The sequence below is a fragment of the Bicyclus anynana genome, chromosome 6 (assembly GCF_947172395.1).
Source record: "Bicyclus anynana chromosome 6, ilBicAnyn1.1, whole genome shotgun sequence".
NCBI classification, from domain to species: Eukaryota; Metazoa; Arthropoda; class Insecta; order Lepidoptera; family Nymphalidae; genus Bicyclus; species Bicyclus anynana.
Genome location: NC_069088.1, coordinates 15,928,489 through 15,950,134, shown reverse-complemented (window position 1 = coordinate 15,950,134; position 21,646 = coordinate 15,928,489). Strand labels below are relative to the sequence as shown.

Here is a 21,646-nt window from a genome sequence, read left to right as displayed (position 1 = left end):
ATTAAGCGTTAGGAAATGTATGATAACATGTCTCAAGTTGTAGGGACTGGCGTAAAATGACGTATTATCGTCTTAAGCGGGTTCTACTGTTTTACTGGACTAGTGAGAGACTGTATACTAAGTGATATATAATGCGTGTGCAGCAACAGCGGGCGGTGGTGGCGCCGCAGCAGCAGCAGCAGGGCGCGCCGATGCACCAGAAGGCGCTGGCGCAGCTCATGGCCACGCTGCGCTCGCCCACCAGCCACAACCAGCAGCAGGAGATCCTGCAGATCCTCAAGTCCAACCCGCCGCTGATGGCTGCCTTCATCAAACAGAGAGCACAGGTATACTTGGCTCTAACTTTAACAATAACACCCTGTATAACTACTAGCGGAAGTCAGCGACTTCGTCCGTCCTTAGACCTCTTTAATCCGGCCCTATCGCAAAATCCGTTCTTAGTGAATACCTGCTAACTATAAACTACCTCCCTGCCAAATTTCAGCCTTGTCGCGCCGTAGCTCTGAAGTTTATTTAGTTGAACGCGGTTTAACGCGTAAGCTGGATGTAGTCAGTTTAGCAGTGACTGAGAGAATTGGGTGAGTCAGTTATCCGTATAGTGAGGCCATTGCATTGTAAGTTACTTAGCTGGAAGCCAACACGAGCGGGGAAGGGGAGCGTTTACACGGTGTAAAACGATCCTTTAACCCTGCTACTAGCGGTTGCCAGCCTGTAATTACGCTCGTGCTTGACTACCTGCCCCATAATAGTTAATCCTTGTTTACATCGGATATTATCGCCGCTATACTTGATCAAAATTTTAATAAGAGGGTAAATACCTGTAGTCATAAGTTAATGCGATCGTTCCGGTAATTATTGATAGTGTTAATTTGTGTATTTTGCCATCCCTGACGTATATCGTAGAACCGAATCGGGATAATAATCAGTAGAAATACTTCATACTCCTGGGCAGGTTATAATATTCTTTTCAGTACACTACGATCAATAGGAGCAGAGCAGTGAAGGGAAATGTTGGGAAAACGGGAGAAGTTACTCCATTGTTACAGCGATACTACTATAAGGGCTGGATTAAAGATTAAAGAGGTCTAAGGGCGGACGAAGTCACGGGCGTCAGCTAGTCACTAATATTGGTCTCACTAACACTGTCTCATTACAAACGCATACACAGTCGTGGGTATAAAATGCATTTACACAATGGGATTGTCTCTTCCACAGAACGCCCAAAACCAGCAGCAGGCCGGCGGCGTGCCCGTGGGGAACGTGGGCAACGTGAACGTGGGAAACGTGAACGTGGGGCTGGGCGGCGTGCAGCAGCAGCCGCAGCAGCTCCAGCACATGATGCAGCCGCAGCAGCAGCGGCTGCAGCAGATGCACCAGATGCTGCCCCAACAGTCACAGGTATGCAATCACAAGTTTTATATCCTAATAATATTATAAACGCGAAAGTTTGTATGGATGTTTGTTACTCTATAACGCCGCTACTACTGAAGCGATTAAGCTGAAATTTGGAATGGAAATAGATTTTACTCTGGATTAACACATAGGCAATTTTTTATCCCGAAAAAATCCATGGTTCCCGAGGGATTTGTGAACAACTAAATTCCACGCGGACGAAGTCGCGGGCGTTCGCTAGTGTATGTTATATTACACTGTTAAATTCCAGCTCAATATTGCTTTCAATGGCATTGAAACATCTAAATAGACTTAATGCGATTGCACAATCTCATTTAAAACTAAAATTCGCCAAATGCTTGCAATGCCATTGAAGCAATGTCATTGATCAATGTGATTAAAACGTGTATACATAAAGATCGAACGATGACTCATGCTTGAGGCTCTTTTATGCTATGCGTCCACATATCCGCATCGTATCGGACGGATCGTAGTTTATAAATTCATACAACTGAATCTAAAGATCCGAATCGTACGAAACTACTTATCGGCAATGACGATATTGATGCTGATGCTTCGAGGGGCAACTTTTGCGATGCGTGCCTATGACGTCATATAGAATGCCGAACAGTGGACGAGCGTTTCATCCAGTAGTTTCTGAGTCTTTTAAATTGATTAGCTATTAGTGTGATAATATCAAGATAATAAAATTTGATATTCTTATAAAAGAAGCAATGAAACTGATACAAAACATTTGTTCAGGTCATATACTCGATATGAAAGGGGGTAGGGTGTAACAAAATAATCTAGTATAGTAATAGTAATTATTATAAAGCTGAAGAGTTTGTTTGTTTGTTTGATTGAACGCGCTAATTTCAGGGACTACTGGTCCGATTTGAAAAATTTCTTTCAGTGTTAGAAAGCCCATTTATCGAGGAAGGCTATAGGCTATGTATTATCATCATATTCCTACGGGAACGGGAACCAAGCGGGTGAAACCGCGCGGCGTCAGCTAGTAGACCAATAAACCTGACAATGTCATGCTTTTCATGATGATGCAAATCTGCTTGCTTTTCTGAGTTCAAAACTAAAAACAGAATGCGGTCACTCATATCATAGCGCAGGCAGGAAATGAGTATGCATAATAGCACACTCATTTCCGGTACGTTTCACTACGAAAATCCGAATGAGAGTGACGTCGGCAATCCGATTGCTGGTAGTTGCGTAGGCAAATCGCTGTAAAAAAATCCGTTTAATGCGATGCGTTCAGTACTTACAATACGGATATGTGGACTCCAACCATTAATTTTCCCAGTAATTCAATATTTTTCAATGGCATTGCTTCAATTTGATTGAGCCATGTAATATCGCGACCGCGCGATATCACGAGGCTTATGTAGGTTGTGCGGAAAGCCTAAAAATGCTCAACTTCAAATTATCAAACAAGTTTTTTTTTTTACAATAACTCTGTTCTCTCTCTGTTGAAATACAAAAATTTTAATTTGAATACTTTTTTTGTATTGTAAGGATTGTCTTACAACAAATTTTCAGCTTATTGTGTTTCTCGACAGTTCTAATTTTGTTCATCCTATCCTTATTAATAAACTAGCTGACGCCGCGCGGTTTCACTCGCGTGGTTCCCGTAGGAGTACGGGGATAACATATAGCCTATAGCCTTCCTCAATAAATGGGCTATCTAACACTGAAAGAATTTTTCAAATCGGACCAGTAGTTTCTGAGATTAGCGCGTTCAATCAAACAAACAAACAAACTCTTCAGCTTTATTATATTAGTATAGATTAATAAATTTGTTTAGTGGCTTAGCCATGATCAGACTTACTTTCGTATAATATTAGAAGGGTATATGTTCTTACTATATTCTGGATAGGCAGATTAAGTTTACGAAGTTGGTTAGTAACAGTATGATGCACATTGTTTCAGGTGGGAGGGGTATCCGGCGTGGGCACCGTGTCGGGCGTCGGGCTCGGCGGCGTGGGCAACGTGAGCGGCGCGCCCGCCTGGTACAAGCCGGGCGGCGGGCCCGCGGGCGCCGTGGGCGGCGTGGGCACGGTGGGCGGCGGCATGATGGCCATGCGCGGCGCGTACGCCGGCGGCGTGGGCGGCGCGGCGCCGCGGCTCGCCACGCGCTACTTCCCGGGCGGCGGCGTGGGCGCGGTGGGCGGCGTGGCCGTGCTGCAGCGCTCGCCGCCCGCCACGCCGTCGCCGCGCCCGCCCACGCCCTCCGAGCTGCTCATGATGCGGCAGTCGCCGGCGCCGCCCGCGCCGCACGCGCCCGACGACCAGCTGCCGCCCATGACGCCGCAGGACCAGCTCACGAAGTTCGTGGAGCAGTTGTAGTGTACATAGTCACGGCGCGCCCGGTCGCCCTGTAACATATAGGCTATCGCGGCCCGCGCCCCCCCGCCGAGCGCCTGACCCCCCCCAGCACTATTTATTGTCTCGTCGATGAAGTCGCCGTCGTTAGCGACGCGAATGAACTATTAGTATTACGATGAATGAACGAGCGCTCAATGTACAAATGTAAATATGAGAAGAGTACATCCTGTCCGCTTTTGCGTAATGTAAGTTGTTCGTAGTGTAGGTACATTAAGTATGATACTTATTATCTATTGTAATTAAATCATTTTATAATATAATTATGTGATGATTATAAATTGTTGTTTTTGTTTAAACCCATGTCAAAAAAACTCGCTTTAAAGCAATTGCTTTTGCTCATAATCTCGTGCTTCTCGTAGAAAGAAAAACATAAACCGCTAGTGATTTTCGGAATTTGCCGCTCATCTATAGGACCCCCCAACTAATTTTGATACAGGGCAAGCTACGTTTGCGCATTCGACTCCTGCATTGCTACATCTGGCTCATACTTCTGTATGGGTATAAAGCCTGGTCAATAAAAGAGGCCAGACATCAGAGTGCCTGGGGGCAGTTTTCATACTGGAACGGTCGCGTAACGTAAACGCTAAATTCTTAAAATTGAAACAGCGCCATCTAGTAAATCAGCTGCACAACTATTTCACGTTTACGTTTACGCGATAGTCACAGTATGAAAACATTGAAAACTTCCACTAGGCACTCTGGACGTATTTTGAGAGCCGCGAACGATCTTGAATAACGACCAAACACAAGCTACACAGCGTATTCGCTGGCGAAGACGATATCCCGATATCTGACGTCACTCGAACGTGTGCATGCGAACTCACGATCTCGGTGGAGCCCGGACTGATTTTTTATTGTAGACTCGTAAATCTGAGAGGCCCTCAGACACCCTTCTGCTTATGCCTTTGGACAATCAAGAAAATTGCGTGATCGAATCAGAAATGAGGAGATCCGCAGACGAACCAAAGTCACTGACATAGCTCAGCGAGTGAAGCTGAAGTGGCAATGGGCAGATCACATAGATCACATGATGATGATGAATGACAAATAAAAAAAAATACCAACTAAGGATGGTCTAAGTAAGGAACATAAGTTAAAACCCTAATTTAGAAAGAAGTACCTACCTATTATTTTTTCGCTATTTGGAACCTTTGTCTTGGACAGTGATTCCACTGATGATTGTATCGTCCGGATCTTTTAATAATGATTTATAATGAGGAAACCTGCATTTATATGCATATGAAACATTCATACGTGTGTGAAGTTTACCAATCCGCATTGGACCAGCGTGGTGGACTATTGGCCTAACCCCTCTCATTGTGAGAGGAGACTCGAGCTCAGCAGTGAACCCAATATGGGTTGATAACGATCTATAAAAAAAACATTCTACTATAGATGAAGCGATGATCATCGCAGTGTGAATGGGCTTTGATTGGATGGAATTGTCAACGAGTAATAGAGTTAGCGCTGCAAGCATCCACATGTCCGCATCGTAAGTATCTATGTATCGGATCTTTATCTACTCGTACAAAGAATACTATGATTCGTATGGTGAACATTCGTAAATCAATATTTTTTTAGGGTTTCCTAGTCCACAATGAACCCTTACAAAATGTGAACAAGTCTTAGAATACCTATCCTACTACTACTTCCTAATTCCGTTGTTAATAAAAAAGATAAAGTTGTCAACTAGAAAGCTGAAAGCGGGTAAGTATGTATATGAATTACATCTACAAAGTACTACTTTGATAAAAACTAAATTTGAAAAAATGTATTTTTGGGATTCCTTCTGTATTTGCAAAAGTCAGGGTGATTTTTTTATCTTCTATCCCCTGGTGTGGGGTATCGTTATCGGTATTTTTGTGCATTACCCGGATTATAGTGCTAACTTAATCTACGGAATCCAACACTACGCGTGGCCCGACACGTACTTGGCCTGTTTTTTATTTAGTAGGTAGTAACTATAGGTACCAAATACTAAACGTGAAGTACCTAAATAAAATAATAAATCATTTTATTGTGCTAAATCAAATTGGTCTGGGTAGGAAAATGCAGAAAACAGTTGGGTTACAGTTTTATAGTACCTAATAAAATGAAAAAAAAAATCAATTTTGGTATTTACCAACTTATATGCAGTCTATTTATTTAAAGAATGTCGTTGTCGTGTTAGATAAATTTATAACTCAAGATCGGGTGAACCGATTTGACTGAAAATTGGGGGTAATTTAGAATTAGGAGACGTCAGACGGACATACTCGTAGGATACTTAGGAAGTACGGTAGGGGTAGGGAAAAAGTGCACATAAGTCAAAGCTTGACCAGGTCCCCTAGTAAATTATAAAAATTTAAAAAAGAAGACCCGACTGCGTGAAATAAAGAAATTGAAAAGAAAAAAGACAAGTTCAGTTAAAAAGCCAGAAGTGTAGAAAGCAATCAGAATTTCCCGTTGGCAATGGCGTAAAAATACAGCATAGTCCGACTATGATCACACCTCGTTCATGCGTAATAAGATATCATCACCGTAATAAAGTCTATCATGCGCAGCGTTGACCTTAGCGCCTAGCAAAGCATTCAACTCACGAACTCGCCTATAGAGCATGTCAATTGTAAAGCTGATGCCGTATATACAACATAGAGGCATCAAGCAGTAGATATAATTTTTTAATGATTTACAAGTCACGTCCACCATTAAACCGAGCCTTGTGCTTGCTTCTATAGCTCTACGCTAATGGGCCGAATTTTACACCGATGAGGTGAATGGGTACGATCTCCAATTGCCCTGACTATTGTCGTATCCACTCCTATAGCTTGGCAACTTCGTTCGTAACACTCCCGATGGTCCGCGTGAGCCAGGGGCGTGTAGCTATGAATGAAAAACCTACGACTGATGCATTTCACACCCGCGCAGTCTTTCCCCCCGTCGCCCGCATATCATGGGAGTGTCATCAATGAACTTGCCAGACTATAACACAGGAATATTGGTCATATGAAACAACATTTGAATATTGAAAAAAAATAAACAAATGTAGGTAACCTACATAATCAAATATGTATTTAGGTACATTCTCATATGTATTTTTTGCTGTTAGGTTTTGACATGCACCTATTAGTTATTTACGCGTAATTGAAATATATACCAAAGCTATACTAATTGTTATCGCGATAATATAGCATCGCAGCTACTGGGCACTTAAGATATGCGCACTTTGAACGTTGATAACTCGTAACGAGTTTGTCGGGGAAGGGAGCCGCTCGCTGCTCAGTCCTCATTCAACCTGTCCAAGGGCAACCGCGAACAGTCGTTTTTACTTCACTATTTTACGTGCAAACAAACGTTTTAAGCAGCACAATGTCTGAATCTGAAGTAAAAAAATTCACGCGCAAGGGACTAACCGAGAGGAATACCAAGACGGATGCAGTGTTCATCATTGAAAACATAGTTTACGATGTCACCAAATTCCTGGACGACCATCCCGGAGGTCACGAGGTCCTGTTGAACGTCGCCGGCAAAGACGCTAGCGAGGACTTCGACGACGTCGGCCACAGTACCGACGCCAAGGAAATGATGAAGAAGTACATAATCGGGGAACTGGTCGAGGAAGACAAAGTGCCGACGAAAAGGAAACAGTATAAATGGTCGGAAACAGATTCCCAGTCGAAAGATGGTAGTTTCCTGACATCTTGGAAGTTCCCTGTGGTGCTCGGACTTGTGATGACAGTGCTGTATTCTTATCTGTTCGGCTAGTACGTAATGAGTTGATAGTTACAATTAATTAATTATGTTATTGTCACAAGCGTAATAGGAGATTACGTGTGTTTTATCATGCATGGTTCCAGAATTTTCTTTACGATAGAATGATCAAATTGTGGGGGGGTTAGTATATAGATTATTTTAGTTTTAACACGTGTTAGTTTCAATGTTTATTGTTTATCCACGGAAATGGACTTTGTTTGCATAATAATATTCTACGACTTAAATAGTTTATTTAACCTTCGAATACCACCTACTTGCGTAGTGGTAATATGTAAATATTTAAATCCTGTTGCAACTGTTAACAATAACAATGTTATTTTGCAATCTATTATTTTGTTTAATGCTTATTATACGCCTTTTTTGGGTTCCTTTGGAAATTTTGGGTGTTAACATCAATTCCTGATTTAGGAATCTGTTCGTGATAGATGTATTACAAGTGGTGCTTTTGTTAGGGTCAAGTGACTACGGATTACGGAACCCTATATTGCGCGTGCGCGTCACACGCATTTAGCCGTTTTTATTGGTGTTTTAAGAATAATAACGTTTGACAGACGACTGATACATAATGTCGTTGTATTACTAAAATCGAAGATAATTATATCTACTAATTTGAATGTACAATGTCATGATATCGTCATTTGCCCTTGGCAGATAGCACTGAAAAAAACAAAGTACCTACCTAACTATTATAATAATTGTGATTGCGATAATGTATACCTATTATATATTATCTTTCCAGCGTATATATTATGTCCTTACACTGTAGTAGTTATTTAATCTAACAATGAAAAATTATTTCAGTAGGTATACATACCACAATAACAATCAAGATACTCGGCAGCGTGTCAGGCAAATTCGAGCGAACGCCAGGCAGTCATTGGCGTATCTAGGATTATTTCCTAGGGTGGGCCTGGCCGACATCAAATCTATTGTTAGTATCATAATAGAATACCATATAGGTAGCTCAGAATCCTAGGGTGCACACGGTTCCATGGCTCACCCAGTCCTCACCCTATATACCTATGCCTATGCAACCAGTATAAGTATATATTAACACAAATATAGCATACTTAATCCATACGTAGGTAGATAATATTATAGATTTTCAAGCAGTGGTGTGTTTTTAGGTATGTTGTATTTCAATTGATTGACTTAATTATAAAAAAGCTGATGAACTTCCATGAGGGCCCTCTGTCAATTCAAAATTAATTATTTTTAATGAACACCGTTTCACCACCATTTCCAAAAATGGCTGGCACCGTAATTAATGGTGTAATATTTCGTCATTGTTTTGTATTTGTTACTCTTTCCCCTCTCTGCGTTTACGGATTACAGTATGAGTAAGCAGAATTGAAATTACTAAAACCGATGATGAACCTACCTATAAAAATAATCGATCTGGACAAGATTGTGAAGGCCATCAATGTGCAAGAGGGGTAAAGATAGTAACGACTGTTTGCGAAATTACTTGTATATTTTATTCTCTACAGGCTATATTGCTACGAGTGTTTGTTTTACTCTGACTGTAGATATTTCCAACTAGATATTGTTTATATAAGTACCTAAACCAACTCGGTAAATGTCTGAAACGGATACGCAATCCACCTACTTATGATTATTTATTACATACGAATTACATGATAACTTGTTTCGTTGATTATTCATACGAGGAATATTACAGAGTGCACGTGCAATAACAATTGTACCTTAAACCAAAACAAAAAATTTGTTACCTTTTTCGATTGGCGAAAAATGGGTGGAATTCAAAGACCATTTTCAATTTACCATTTTAATTAATTCAAAATCGGTCTAAGATTGTTGTTATTATTTTGCCAGTTGTAATTATAAAAATTTTTGTTAAATTCCTTGTTTTATTTAATGAGTGAATACCTAGATAATATAAGGCACAAGCTCCAACGCCAACTACCTACCGGAGCGATGGTTCCTAACAACCCGATTCCTATTGACTTACCTTTTAAAAATCTACGGGTTTTACGGACGTTAATAATAAAATTTAACCAACTTAGCCAAAAACACCTACTAGAAAATTTCAGTCTTCGCTACTGCTACCTACATACCTAATTTAAATAATTTAATGTTAATTAACGTTACATAATTTAACATAATTAGATGTTAAATTATTTAACGACTTTTATATTAACCAGAAGTCGGGACCAAATGCTTTCAAGCACAACATCAAATTCCCAATTTTAGGCTGAGAAGTTTTACTAAAAATTCTGTAGTAAATAATTTTCAGTAAAAATTCATAAGAGTACCTACATAATATGTCGTCCCTACATAGCCTGACCCAGGACCTCGTGATTCTAACCTAACCACTGGACCCTGGACCAGTTGACTAACCGAGGGGTGGAAGGGGACTTTAAATCTTGAAGGACCTTTAAAGTTTATTTATAGGCCCCCAAGACCCGAGGCCAGAGACGGACAAACGGTGGACCAAACGGTGGCAGTTAAGATATTAGGTCCTTACATATGAAATTGGCGTTTTGTCGTACTGGCCACTTTGATCTCAAATATCTCGTCTTTGGTTAGGAATTCCAATGTCTTTATGCAGCTATTTACTAATGCTTTAGTGTTTTTAAACCCTACCTACTTCATTTGTTTTTTCTTAGCGTCACTCAGCTTACAAAATGGAAAATTATTAATATCGCGTTATTTACGATGAAGAGGAGAACTATTAATATGGCACGTGGCAGAAACGGCTCGAAGGACTTATGCTGTGTATGGCGGCTGTATCGCAACCTAAAACTTATAATAATAATAATAATAATAATAATTGCCTTTATTCAGATCAAAAAACTTAGCCTAATAACAATGTTTGAATAAAAACTTAAAATCTATAACTTAATGTTACAGAAGGTGGGAGAAGTAAAATAATATTTTCACTGTACACAAATTTATTAGATAACAATTTCAGCATAGCTTCCGCTATAATGTTAATATTACACGCTGATGGTAGTATATCAATGAATCTGCTAAACAACCCTCTATTTTATAATATTTGCAAAGTTAGTGTCTACTGTTGGTAGCACGAATATGTTAACAATACAAGTACGTTTTAATAATAGTTCCGGAGTATTATTATACAAACCAAACGTTATAATTCTATCTAAAACACATTAATAATTAAAAGATATTTATAACGATCGTAAAATAATATTACAATATCGAAACACAAAGTTGAGAAATTAAATACAAACTAAATCATAACGTGACGTCATAGTTGTCAAGAGTAAAATAACCAATGATGAATTTATATCATGTAAAATAAATAATTATATTTATATCAATAATTAATAATAACCTCTCCACTGTTCGGATTGATAATCATTGTTACTTAATTAAATTTAACTATAATAACCGGAAGTCATAAAAGTATGAAATGAAATGACGCTACTATACGCTAGGCGGCGACACTTATCTATACGAAATAGGCGGGAAGCAGGTACTATTTGTAACATTCGGCCATCCTGAAGAAGCCGTGTCCCACGGCGTTCTGGTAACACTCTGGTATCTCCCACTGCACCATCAGTTATCTGGAAAGAACAGGATCCAGCAGTAATTTAAAACTGACAAGGTTTTGATCAATATACATAATCGAAGTGCTATCATAAAGCCTAATTCGTTTCTGGTAATTATGTTCATGGGTCACTTAGACTTCAAACCCAAACAATAAGTATATTGTGCTATCTATATGAAAGAAATTCAGAAATTATGATAAACCAAAAACATCGCTATTAGTACTTCCAGACAGGTACCTAATCTGGAAATACTTATTTTACTATAAAATCACATATTTGAATTTTATCTGCATATTAGTTACTAGGTCATTCCGACTTCAATAAATATGAATCACTAAGATAACTTGATTAAAATAACTCGGACCAATTCAAAATCAAAATCTAAAATCATTTATTTCAAGTAGGCTCAGTTTACAAGCACTTTTGACACGACAGTAGACTATTTGTAAAGATTCTACCACCTGTTCGGAAGGCAGGTTCTGCTGAGAAGATACCGGCAAGAAACTCAACAGTTGCTCTTTTGAAAAAGTCATAGAGTATTATAATTTACAATTGATAACAATTACAATTTCTTATAGTTTTATTTCCTGTGTGAAGGTGGAAGCTGACCCAATGGCCTCCAAGCGCTTTTATCTTTATAGGAACTCATCAATGTTGTAGTAACCTCGACTAAGTAAATGTTTTTTAACACATTGCTTAAAGCTATGCATTGGCAGGTCCATCACAGTCTTGGGGATCTTGTTATAGAAGAGTACACCCAAACCTACAAAAGATTTTTTTACTCTTTGGAGACGATATGCAGAAATAACTAACTTATGCCCGTGTCTAGTAAGACGTGGGTTTAAATCTCCTTTTCGTTTGGAATTCGTTCGTTCAATTTAAGTAAGCACACAAATACTTAGGTATTTCACACAGACAAAAACGTGTGTCACACAGACCCATGTCACACAGACGCAGGTCACACAGACGCAGGTCACACAGACGCAGGTCACACAGACGCAGGTCACACAGACGCAGGTCACACAGACGCAGGTCACACAGACACAGGTCACACAGACGCAGGTCACACAGACTTAGGTCACAAAGTCGTATATCATACAGACATATAGTAAAAGGTAAGCCATAGTCGAATATATAGATATAGACAGACGTGAGTCGCATAGAAGTGAATCACTGACGAGTGCCACATAAGACAGAAGTCACGTAGAAGTAAACCAAGAGGAACCGAATCACATATATCGCCACTTATGCATAAGTCACATAGAGAGAATCTTACAATAATATTGTTTCAATTGTGCGTTTTTTTTTTTTTTTTAGAACTGTGAAAATCAATGTTAATTCTCGACTACCGTATATGAGGACATCTGTAACTTCATATTCCTCCCTATCTACCAGAACAATCTGCAAATACGTAGAACTATTAATCTTGTTAATATTACAAGAATATAATTTAATATCTGTACTTATTCACTACCACATTCTATCAATAGACGAACTTTGAATTAAATTAATTGAATCTGTAAACTGCATCCCATAAGGTCTTAGCCCCCACACATAGTACAAATTTTATACGTACCGACCTATCTCATGTTACGCTTTAGAAATCTCTTATGATTAGATTTTAGTATATAAGTACATTTATATTGTAGTTTTCCAAAAAAACATATGTTTCCAAAATCAGTAATTCTGTGTATATCTATAATAATAATATGTGGGTACGAAACACCATTTTCATTACAGACATATTTTTGTTGATATAGCTATTGTTCCGTTTATTGTGTAGGTCTTGCTCTTGTACCTACATTAGGTGGCTGTAGTACGCGGGTTGGACAAACTGACATTCAAACATTTTTATGACTGAACATTATGATGAGCTTACTGGAATAAGGAGTATTAATTCCTCGTGTGATATAGAAAAGTGTATCGTCTCACGTTTTTCCACTATCGGACATAATAACTACTATTTACTCGAGCCATCTATGATCGTTTAAATTTACACACACCTGACCATTAGCATACATAAAGTTCTATAGCATTCAATATAACCCTGATTTACCATTCTTCAACAAACTGTTAAATTACGGATAGTGGAAGCTTTACTCCATTATTATAAAGTAACTAGCTGACCCAACCAATGTTGCTTTGCTTTAGAAGTTTTACTACTAATCACCCTTATCGTTTAAGGGTATCAAAAATGTATAACAACCTTTTCTCGGACCTACCTAATATTATCTACATGTAAAACTTAATCAGAACCGGTCAAACTATTTTGGAGGATTATAGCAACTAATCATATTATGATAATTTTATATGTAAAGCTAATCCAAATGATATTATTTATTTAACCATTAACTTTTAATCTTTTGATAGTATATAGTGAATTGAAAATTGTAACAGGAATACCCTGACTAAAACACATTTTGTAAGAATAGTCAATTGATACAGTTAGCACCATAGTATAAATGGTTCCCTAGTATTTACAGGCCCCTTAATGATGTAGACACATATAGTATTCAAATAAATAATTAGAACTCCCTTTAACTTTAGGCATACGATAACTTTCCATAAGCGCATGGTACACAATACTGCATGTATTTTTTTTTAATATAAGAAAAAGTAAATCTTTATATTTTTTTCACTTATTTAAAACCTGTGGTATTAAGTACTTAAATATGATATTTTTGCAACTACTACTAATTGTTAAGTTTTAGCTTAATTAATCGGTCTCAGTATAGTTTTCTTATTTAAGCAGTTATTTTAACTAATATAATAGTTTTGTGTATAGGTGTGATGAAAGTTGTAATTTTCGTATTGAATTTGAAACTAGATGGCCCTGAGCTACAGTAAGATGCGGTAACTTTGGTGTGTTACTTAACCTAAACTAAATGTTGAATTGTGATTAAGGGCTCTTATGTTCAGGGTATAATGCTTATCATTTCTCATCGCGAAAAGAAGACGACTCTGTTCAGTTAGAGTTAGCCGTATACCACTGTATTCTAATTAGGGAGCCAGCTTGAATTGTCAATTTTTTTTCTTTCCTGGCTTATAAGTATCTTATTTGTGAACTGAAATCCTGAATAGCTAGCCACCCTTAAGCTAGGAGTAAACGAGGTAATAAATTATATTAGAACTAAAATAGCCCGTTGAGCAATTGATAAGTACAGACAAACCCTAAGAGCAGATTTTATTATTTATCAAATCTACATCAGCTAAATCCTCGAATTATATGATAGAACTCTTCTTCAGAAGTTACTTCAATAAAGTACGCGATAGGCATACCTAATTATCACGTCTTGGCTAGTACCTACTGATTCTAATTTACTATAGCGCTATTAATGAACTCTGTAAACGCTTTACTGTCATAAACGTCAACACCAAGTAATATCAAGTATTTAATTTTTCCAATTTTAAATGCTTTGAGATGTCCTGTCTGACTGTAATAAAAACTGGATAAACTGAATTCTGAACGAATACTATAATTATGATTAGTTACGATAAGTTGTTATATTTCATGAACAGTTTAATATGGGAGTATTTTGTAGGGTGATATAATAAGCAATAACATTTAATAGGTAATTGTGCAACCTACCGTACAAGTAATTCAATCAATAATATTAAACAATCTTACTTTGCCCGCGGTTATTTAACACTTTTATGGAATACTTTAAGAGACTCTTTTGATATCGGTATATGTTAATTTGGTTGTTTTAGGTAACATGGCGTTATGAACAGGATATTATTTATTTTTACTTGGCAGTTGGATGGATCTAAACATAAAAAGGTTTTTTCTAATATTTGATATATTATATGCTGTTTTTTTTTTACTGTTTGTGAAAGAGCTCTATTCACTTATCAACTTCGCCAAGGAGAGCTATAATTTACCCAATTAGCTAAACAGAACTTTGTACAAAATGCCTGTTTACTTTTTATTATTACTCAAACAAATCAATAAAATGTAGCTTTGGTAAGAAGTCATACATTTAAAATAAATCAACTAAGGTTATAAACAGTTTTCTTGCTAGAAACTATTATACGACTGCAAGACTTTTGTACAGGACAAGGTTACTAATAGGTATTTGAATCAGTGACTAGTTGTACCAGCAACTTGATCATTTACTGCCTTCTATAAAATGTATAACAGTATAATAATCATTAAAAATTTTAACTTTCACGTATCACTACTTGAACACATCACGAGTACTTTATCCATATACCTGCATGTCTCGTCACATAGACATATGTAACCTATACCTACTACTCCACTCTAATATTTACTAGTGAGCACCTCCAAAACTTTTCATAACAATGGGCGATTTTTACTATTTTTCTGGCAGTATACTCAATTTACTTGTCGTACCAATGTATTATGTAATTTTATATGCACGCGGCACACCAATGGCGAGGCGTTTGTATAAGCGCAAAAAAAAAAGTTTACGATATAAAAGTATACATAGCTGGACTAACCTGGACTGTATGTGTTTGCTGCCGCGGAGTTTACGATGTCGCAGCAACCCAGCAAATGGCTCGGCGCGGCGGCGCGCCGGCGCGGCGACTAGAGGCTCGTGCTCCCGCAGGTGTAGCAGGGCCCCAGTCCAGAGGGCTGAAGCGTAGGAGAGGCGCCATACACTGCAAGTTTTCTACATGTTCGCTGCCGCATTGACGATGCTTCTGTCTTCTTAGTTGCTTCTTTCTTGTTCAGATGAAAACCCAAAGAGTTAATCAGACGTTTTGAGGCTGGAAGGCATTTGAACGTAGCTCCACCAGAAGGCTTTTGATGATAGACGATAAAGCGTCTTCTCCAATAATGTTGCACTTCTCGAAGTCTTCCTTAATCCTTTGCTCTTACCGACCGACATTTTTCAACAAAGTCGACTAGTCGTAGAATGCTGTATCCGGACACGCTTGTATGACGATATTGTAGTCTTTGAAGTCTTTGTACCAGCGTTCATCAGGGTATTGTAGACGAAGCTTGATTACAAACTCCTTTGAGTTCCAATTCTGTGCGTCACATGTAGTTGATTTCTTGGTAAGGGCGTGGTGTAAAAGAAGAAAAAAAAAAAAAAAAATCCGTTTTTGCTTTCTTCGATTCTTCTTCTTGCCGAGACCCGTAGCGTAGGATCCCAACAGTTTTATGCCCACTTCTGAGATGTTACAGAAGGTGGGAGAAGTAAAATAATATTTTCACTGTACACAAATTTATTAGATAACAATTTCAGCATAGCTTCCGCTATAATGTTAATATTACACGCTGATGGTAGTATATCAATGAATCTGCTAAACAACCCTCTATTTTATAATATTTGCAAAGTTAGTGTCTACTGTTGGTAGCACGAATATGTTAACAATACAAGTACGTTTTAATAATAGTTCCGGAGTATTATTATACAAACCAAACGTTATAATTCTATCTAAAACACATTAATAATTAAAAGATATTTATAACGATCGTAAAATAATATTACAATATCGAAACACAAAGTTGAGAAATTAAATACAAACTAAATCATAACGTGACGTCATAGTTGTCAAGAGTAAAATAACCAATGATGAATTTATATCATGTAAAATAAATAATTATATTTATATCAATAATTAATAATAATATGGGAGCGCGCGTGTGGTGTATGAATTAAACTCCCATAATTAATATAAAAAGGTATATTTAATATTTGTACACGGAATAGAAACTAAAAGTAGATTGTACAAACTAAATAACAAAGATGAATCGAATGCGTATGTGACGCATTTATGACGTTGAAATGAGAGCCGCGATTTAGCCGTAAGCGTGGTAGCCGGTTAAGCCGTTTAACGTACTCTGGCCTAGTGGGGCCAAGATTAAGTATTTATAATACTTTACAAACAAAGGATTATTGTATCCCGAAATATAACGGCTCTCATTGGAGAATCGAACTGGCGCCTATACGTCGAAACTCCTGTCGGATTGTTATTGGCTAAGTGTGAGCACTTAACAAGGGTTGACATTCCATCGGCGTTACGTAATTCTAACACAAAGGAATGTTGCGTGGGTTTTGTACAATGCAGCTTAAAGAGTTATAAATAACTTACAATTATTATATAACCTAAATATTAATGCATCGCCACATCAGCCCCCCGGGAGACCGTTAGGTCGTAAGCTTCGCTGGAAATTTTACGCGTCTGCCTGAGCGAGTAGTTATTGCCGTTGGCGTAGTGACAGGCGATGTAGGAACTGCGGGCACGAGAGATTCGTTAATGACGTATGCCGGTTTTAAACGATCGATTGAAACCGTAACAATTTTACCAGCGATATCGATTTTAAAAGTTTTCTCTGACCTTTCAACGATTTTATATGGGCCAGAGTATGGATGTTGGAGCGGTTTACGTACTGCATCTTGCCTTAGAAAAACAGCAACGGCGGACGATAGATCCTTACTAACGAATGTTTTCGAATCTCCGTGTCGAACGACCGGTGTAGGTTTTAAAGCGCGTATATGTTTGCGAAGCCGAGATAGAAAATCGTTGTAATCCGTGACTTCCGACGTGGAAGGTAGAAACAGATCACCAGGCAAACGTAAGCTTTCACCATACAATAACTCAGCGGAGGTTGATGCTATATCTTCCTTCCAGGCGCAACGAATACCGAGTAAAACAAGAGGCAAAACTTCATACCAATTTTCATTGTTTTGGCACATGATAGCGGCCTTCAATTGTCGGTGGAATCGTTCGACTAAACCATTTGCAGCGGGATGATATGCGGTGGTAGTAAGGTGCTGTGCTCCCGTGAGCGTAGCAAGCTCTTTAAACAAATGCGACTCGAATTGACGACCACGATCGGTCGTAATCCGTTGCGGGCATCCAAAACGTGCGATCCATCCACTAATGAAAGCGCGCGCTACTCTTTCGGCGGTGATATCTTCGAGCGGTATCACTTCGGGCCAACGCGAAAAACGGTCCACCGCGGTTAAGCAATAGCGATAACCGTGTGATATCACTAGTGGTCCGATTATATCAACGTGAATATAAGAGAAACGTGCAGATGGAGGAGTAAAACTATGAATTGGAGCTCTAGTGTGTCGTGAAACTTTCGATCTTTGACAAACGAGACAGGCTTTAGTCCAGGCTCTGCAATTTTTACGTATATTAGGCCAAACGTATCTCTCTGTCATCAGTCGAATGGTGGGCGTAGCACCAGGATGACTTAAACCATGGACTAAATTGAAAGCCTGTTTACGGAATTCAGGTGTGAGATAAATGCGCGGTCTCGGTCCTGAAATATCGCAAAAAACTTTACATTCGCTCGAATCAGAAATTTTAATTTTCTGTAAGTCTAACGAAGTAGGGTTGTGCAGTAGATGTCGTAGTTCGGAGTCTGTCTCTTGGGCTATAGCAAGTTGTTGCAAATTAATGTCATTAGAAATCGTTTCTATTCTTGACAGTGCATCAGCTACGATATTGTCGTCTCCGGATATGTGTCGTACGTCGGTCGTAAATTGCGAAACGAAATCGAAATACCGGAATTGACGTGGAGAACAGTTTTCCGATGCCTTGCGAAAAGCGGCGACAATTGGTTTGTGATCGGTCCAAATCGAAAACGTTTTAATTTCAATCATGAAGCGAAAGTATTTCACAGCTTCGTAAATTGCTAATAGCTCGCGGTCGAAAGGGCTGTACTTGCGTTGGGCAGTATTGAGTTTTTTGGAGAAGAAAGCAAGGGGTTGAATATTACCTTCAACTTTCTGTTGTAAAACGCTGCCTATCGCGACGTCGGAAGCATCACAAACTAACATTAGCTCTGCAGTCGGGTCGGGGTGAGCTAGCATGGTAGCGTCTACAAGACTCTGTTTACTTATATTGAACGCCTGCTCTAATTCATCGGTCCAGATTACGGGTGTGTTTGCCTTAACGTTTTGACCACTAAGAAGTCGATTCAATGGTGTTTGAGTTTTTGCTGCGTTAGGTAGGTACCTTCTGTAGAAGTTAATCATACCTAAAAATCTCCGAAGTTCTTTTAGAGTTTTAGGCTGCGTAAAGTTTTGAATAGCACTGACTTTGTTAGGCGTAGGTCTCGTGCCATTCGCTGTAACCTGGTAACCCAAAAATTCTACTTCTGAAGCACCGAATATGCTTTTTGCAGAATTTATAACGGCGCCGTGTTCACGTAAACGTTCTAATACAAGCGCGAGGTGACGTTCGTGTTCGTCGTGGTCCCGTGACGCGATCAAAATGTCGTCTATGTACGGAAAAGCAAAGTCGAGGTCTCTTAACATTTCGTCCATAAACCTTTGAAACGTTTGTGCGGCGTTTCGGAGGCCAAAAGATAAAAAAGGGAACTCAAATAAGCCAAAAACACTTGTAATCGCTGTTTTAGGTATATCAGCGGGGTTCACAGGAATTAAATGATAAGCACGCACTAAATCGATTTTGCTGAAGACAGTACACCCATGCAGGTTATGCGAGAAGTCCGCGATATGACGCACTGGATAACGGTCCGGTATTGTACGCGCATTCAAACCTCTATAATCTCCGCAAGGACGGTCCGTACCGTCTTTTTTCGGTACGAGATGCAGCGGAGCAGCCCACGGACTGTCAGATCTACGTGCGATTCCGGCTCTAACCATGGCTTCGAACTCGCGTTTAGCGCGAAGCAAGCGGTCCGGCGCTAATCTGCGTGGTCGGCTGTATACGGGAGGACCGGGCGTAGTACGAATATAGTGTACTGTTTTATGTTTAACCTCTCGTATCGTAGGCTCGCCAGAAGGTCGCGTGACCTCAGGATACCTTTTTAATAACGTGTGGTAGCGCGAGGTACCTGTAACCGTTTTAATTTCGCAAACGGGGTGGTTGACGGGCTGTGCATTTACAATTAAAGATGTATGCTTATCAACTAAACAGCGGTTTCTTACATCTACAAGCAAATTATAAAAACACAAAAAATCGATTCCTATAATAGGTTTGGTTACGTCGGCTATCACAAAACGCCAGTGAAAATCCCGACGCAACCCTAAATTAAGTGTTAAACTAATCGTACCGTACGTATTTATTTCGGCACCATTAGCGGCAAACAGTTTATAATCGCATTTCTTAACTAAAGACTTATTGTTATAACTTATTCTACTTAGCGGATAAACACATAAATCAGCACCAGTGTCTATTAAAAATTGAGCCTTAGTGTTCTTATCTGTAACAATAACGCGACTGGGTGAAACGGGACAGCCATTGTCAGTCGCATTCATTGACTGCCCGATTCGTTTCCCGTATCACTATTACGCGAGAAGAAACACGGTTCGCGGCACTTAGTAGATTTTTCTCGAAACTTTCTATGGTACCAACACAGTGTATCAGCTGCAGGGTTGTAGACGGGGCTTCGGGAACGGTGGCGCCAGCCGTGTCGCTCGTGCGGGCGAGAACGGGCACGCGATAGCTGCGCGTGCGGAGGTGACGACAGGGCAGCCACTTGACGTGTCAACTCGTCGACAGCTCGCTTGAGTTCGCATACCTCATTGTTTGCGGTAGGTGCGGCCAACTCGTGTACTTGCTGTGTTCCGATGACGTCACTTACGGTGTCCGCTAGCTTTGCGAGTTCCTCTAACGTGCTCCTTTGTTGCGAAGCGAGGATCACTTGAATGTGAGTCGGCAGGCGACTTGACCACAGGGAACGGACAAAGTCGTCTGGAACGTTTGGGCCTGCGAGATTTTGTAAATGTCTCAAAAATTGAGACGGTTTACGATCCCCGATGTCTTCGTGGGTCAGAAGTTGACGGACCCTTAGCTCTTGACTCACCGATAACCGAGCAATTAACTCCGCCTTCACTTTTTCGTACTTGTCAGCGGCCGGCGGATTTTTTATAATGTCCTTTATTTCAGTGATATATTTTATGTCCAAGTTCGCGATAACATAATTATATTTGGTCGCGTCGACGGTTATGTTCGCGAGCGCAAATTGACCCTCGAGTTGTGCGAGCCATAACGCCGGTTCGTCGGGCCAAAAGGGTGGCACTTTAACGCGCACAGCTTGAACCGATTGTTCTTCGCGTTCGGACATTGTCTATTTATTAATTACTGACTATTCGAAACCTTTATGACTGTTGTCGGGATCACCACTTTATGTCTGTTGTCGGGGTCACCACTTTATGACCGTTGTCGGGGTCACCACTTTATGACTGTTGTCGGGGTCACCACTTTATGACTGTTGTCGGGGTCACCACTTTATGGGAGCGCGCGTGTGGTGTATGAATTAAACTCCCATAATTAATATAAAAAGGTATATTTAATATTTGTACACGGAATAGAAACTAAAAGTAGATTGTACAAACTAAATAACAAAGATGAATCGAATGCGTATGTGACGCATTTATGACGTTGAAATGAGAGCCGCGATTTAGCCGTAAGCGTGGTAGCCGGTTAAGCCGTTTAACGTACTCTGGCCTAGTGGGGCCAAGATTAAGTATTTATAATACTTTACAAACAAAGGATTATTGTATCCCGAAATATAACGGCTCTCATTGGAGAATCGAACTGGCGCCTATACGTCGAAACTCCTGTCGGATTGTTATTGGCTAAGTGTGAGCACTTAACAAGGGTTGACA

General features: G+C 39.5%; 3 protein-coding genes across 4 annotated transcripts in view; 2 read left to right on the top strand and 1 right to left on the bottom strand.

Moving 5' to 3' along the window:
* LOC112047417 (histone lysine acetyltransferase CREBBP) overlaps positions 1-4,067 on the top strand; it is a 42,000-nt gene extending 37,933 nt beyond the window's left edge. For both annotated transcript variants that reach the window (XM_052881933.1, XM_052881932.1), the window contains exons 22-24: positions 144-326; positions 1,216-1,398; positions 3,334-4,067. In XM_052881933.1, the coding sequence (XP_052737893.1) occupies positions 144-326; positions 1,216-1,398; positions 3,334-3,750 (783 nt within the window). In that variant the 3' untranslated portion in view covers positions 3,751-4,067. The remainder of the gene's footprint in view (positions 1-143; positions 327-1,215; positions 1,399-3,333) is intronic.
* A 2,969-nt stretch (positions 4,068-7,036) lies between these two features.
* LOC112046694 (cytochrome b5-like) lies at positions 7,037-9,404 on the top strand. Its single transcript, XM_024083429.2, has one exon. The coding sequence runs from the start codon at positions 7,138-7,140 to the stop codon at positions 7,531-7,533; it is 396 nt and encodes a 131-aa protein (XP_023939197.1). The 5' UTR covers positions 7,037-7,137; the 3' UTR covers positions 7,534-9,404.
* Positions 9,405-20,289: 10,885 nt separating this feature from the next.
* LOC128198195 (uncharacterized) lies at positions 20,290-21,102 on the bottom strand. The gene has a single exon (XM_052882206.1). It carries the CDS (start codon positions 21,100-21,102, stop codon positions 20,290-20,292), a length of 813 nt encoding a protein of 270 aa, XP_052738166.1.
* Between the last annotated feature and the right edge of the window lie 544 nt (positions 21,103-21,646).

Bases quoted from the DNA above. Each gene is read 5' to 3' on its own strand.
- LOC112046694 (XM_024083429.2), top strand. From the start codon at position 7,138: ATGTCTGAATCTGAAGTAAAAAAATTCACGCGCAAGGGACTAACCGAG.
- LOC128198195 (XM_052882206.1), bottom strand. From the start codon at position 21,102: ATGTCCGAACGCGAAGAACAATCGGTTCAAGCTGTGCGCGTTAAAGTG.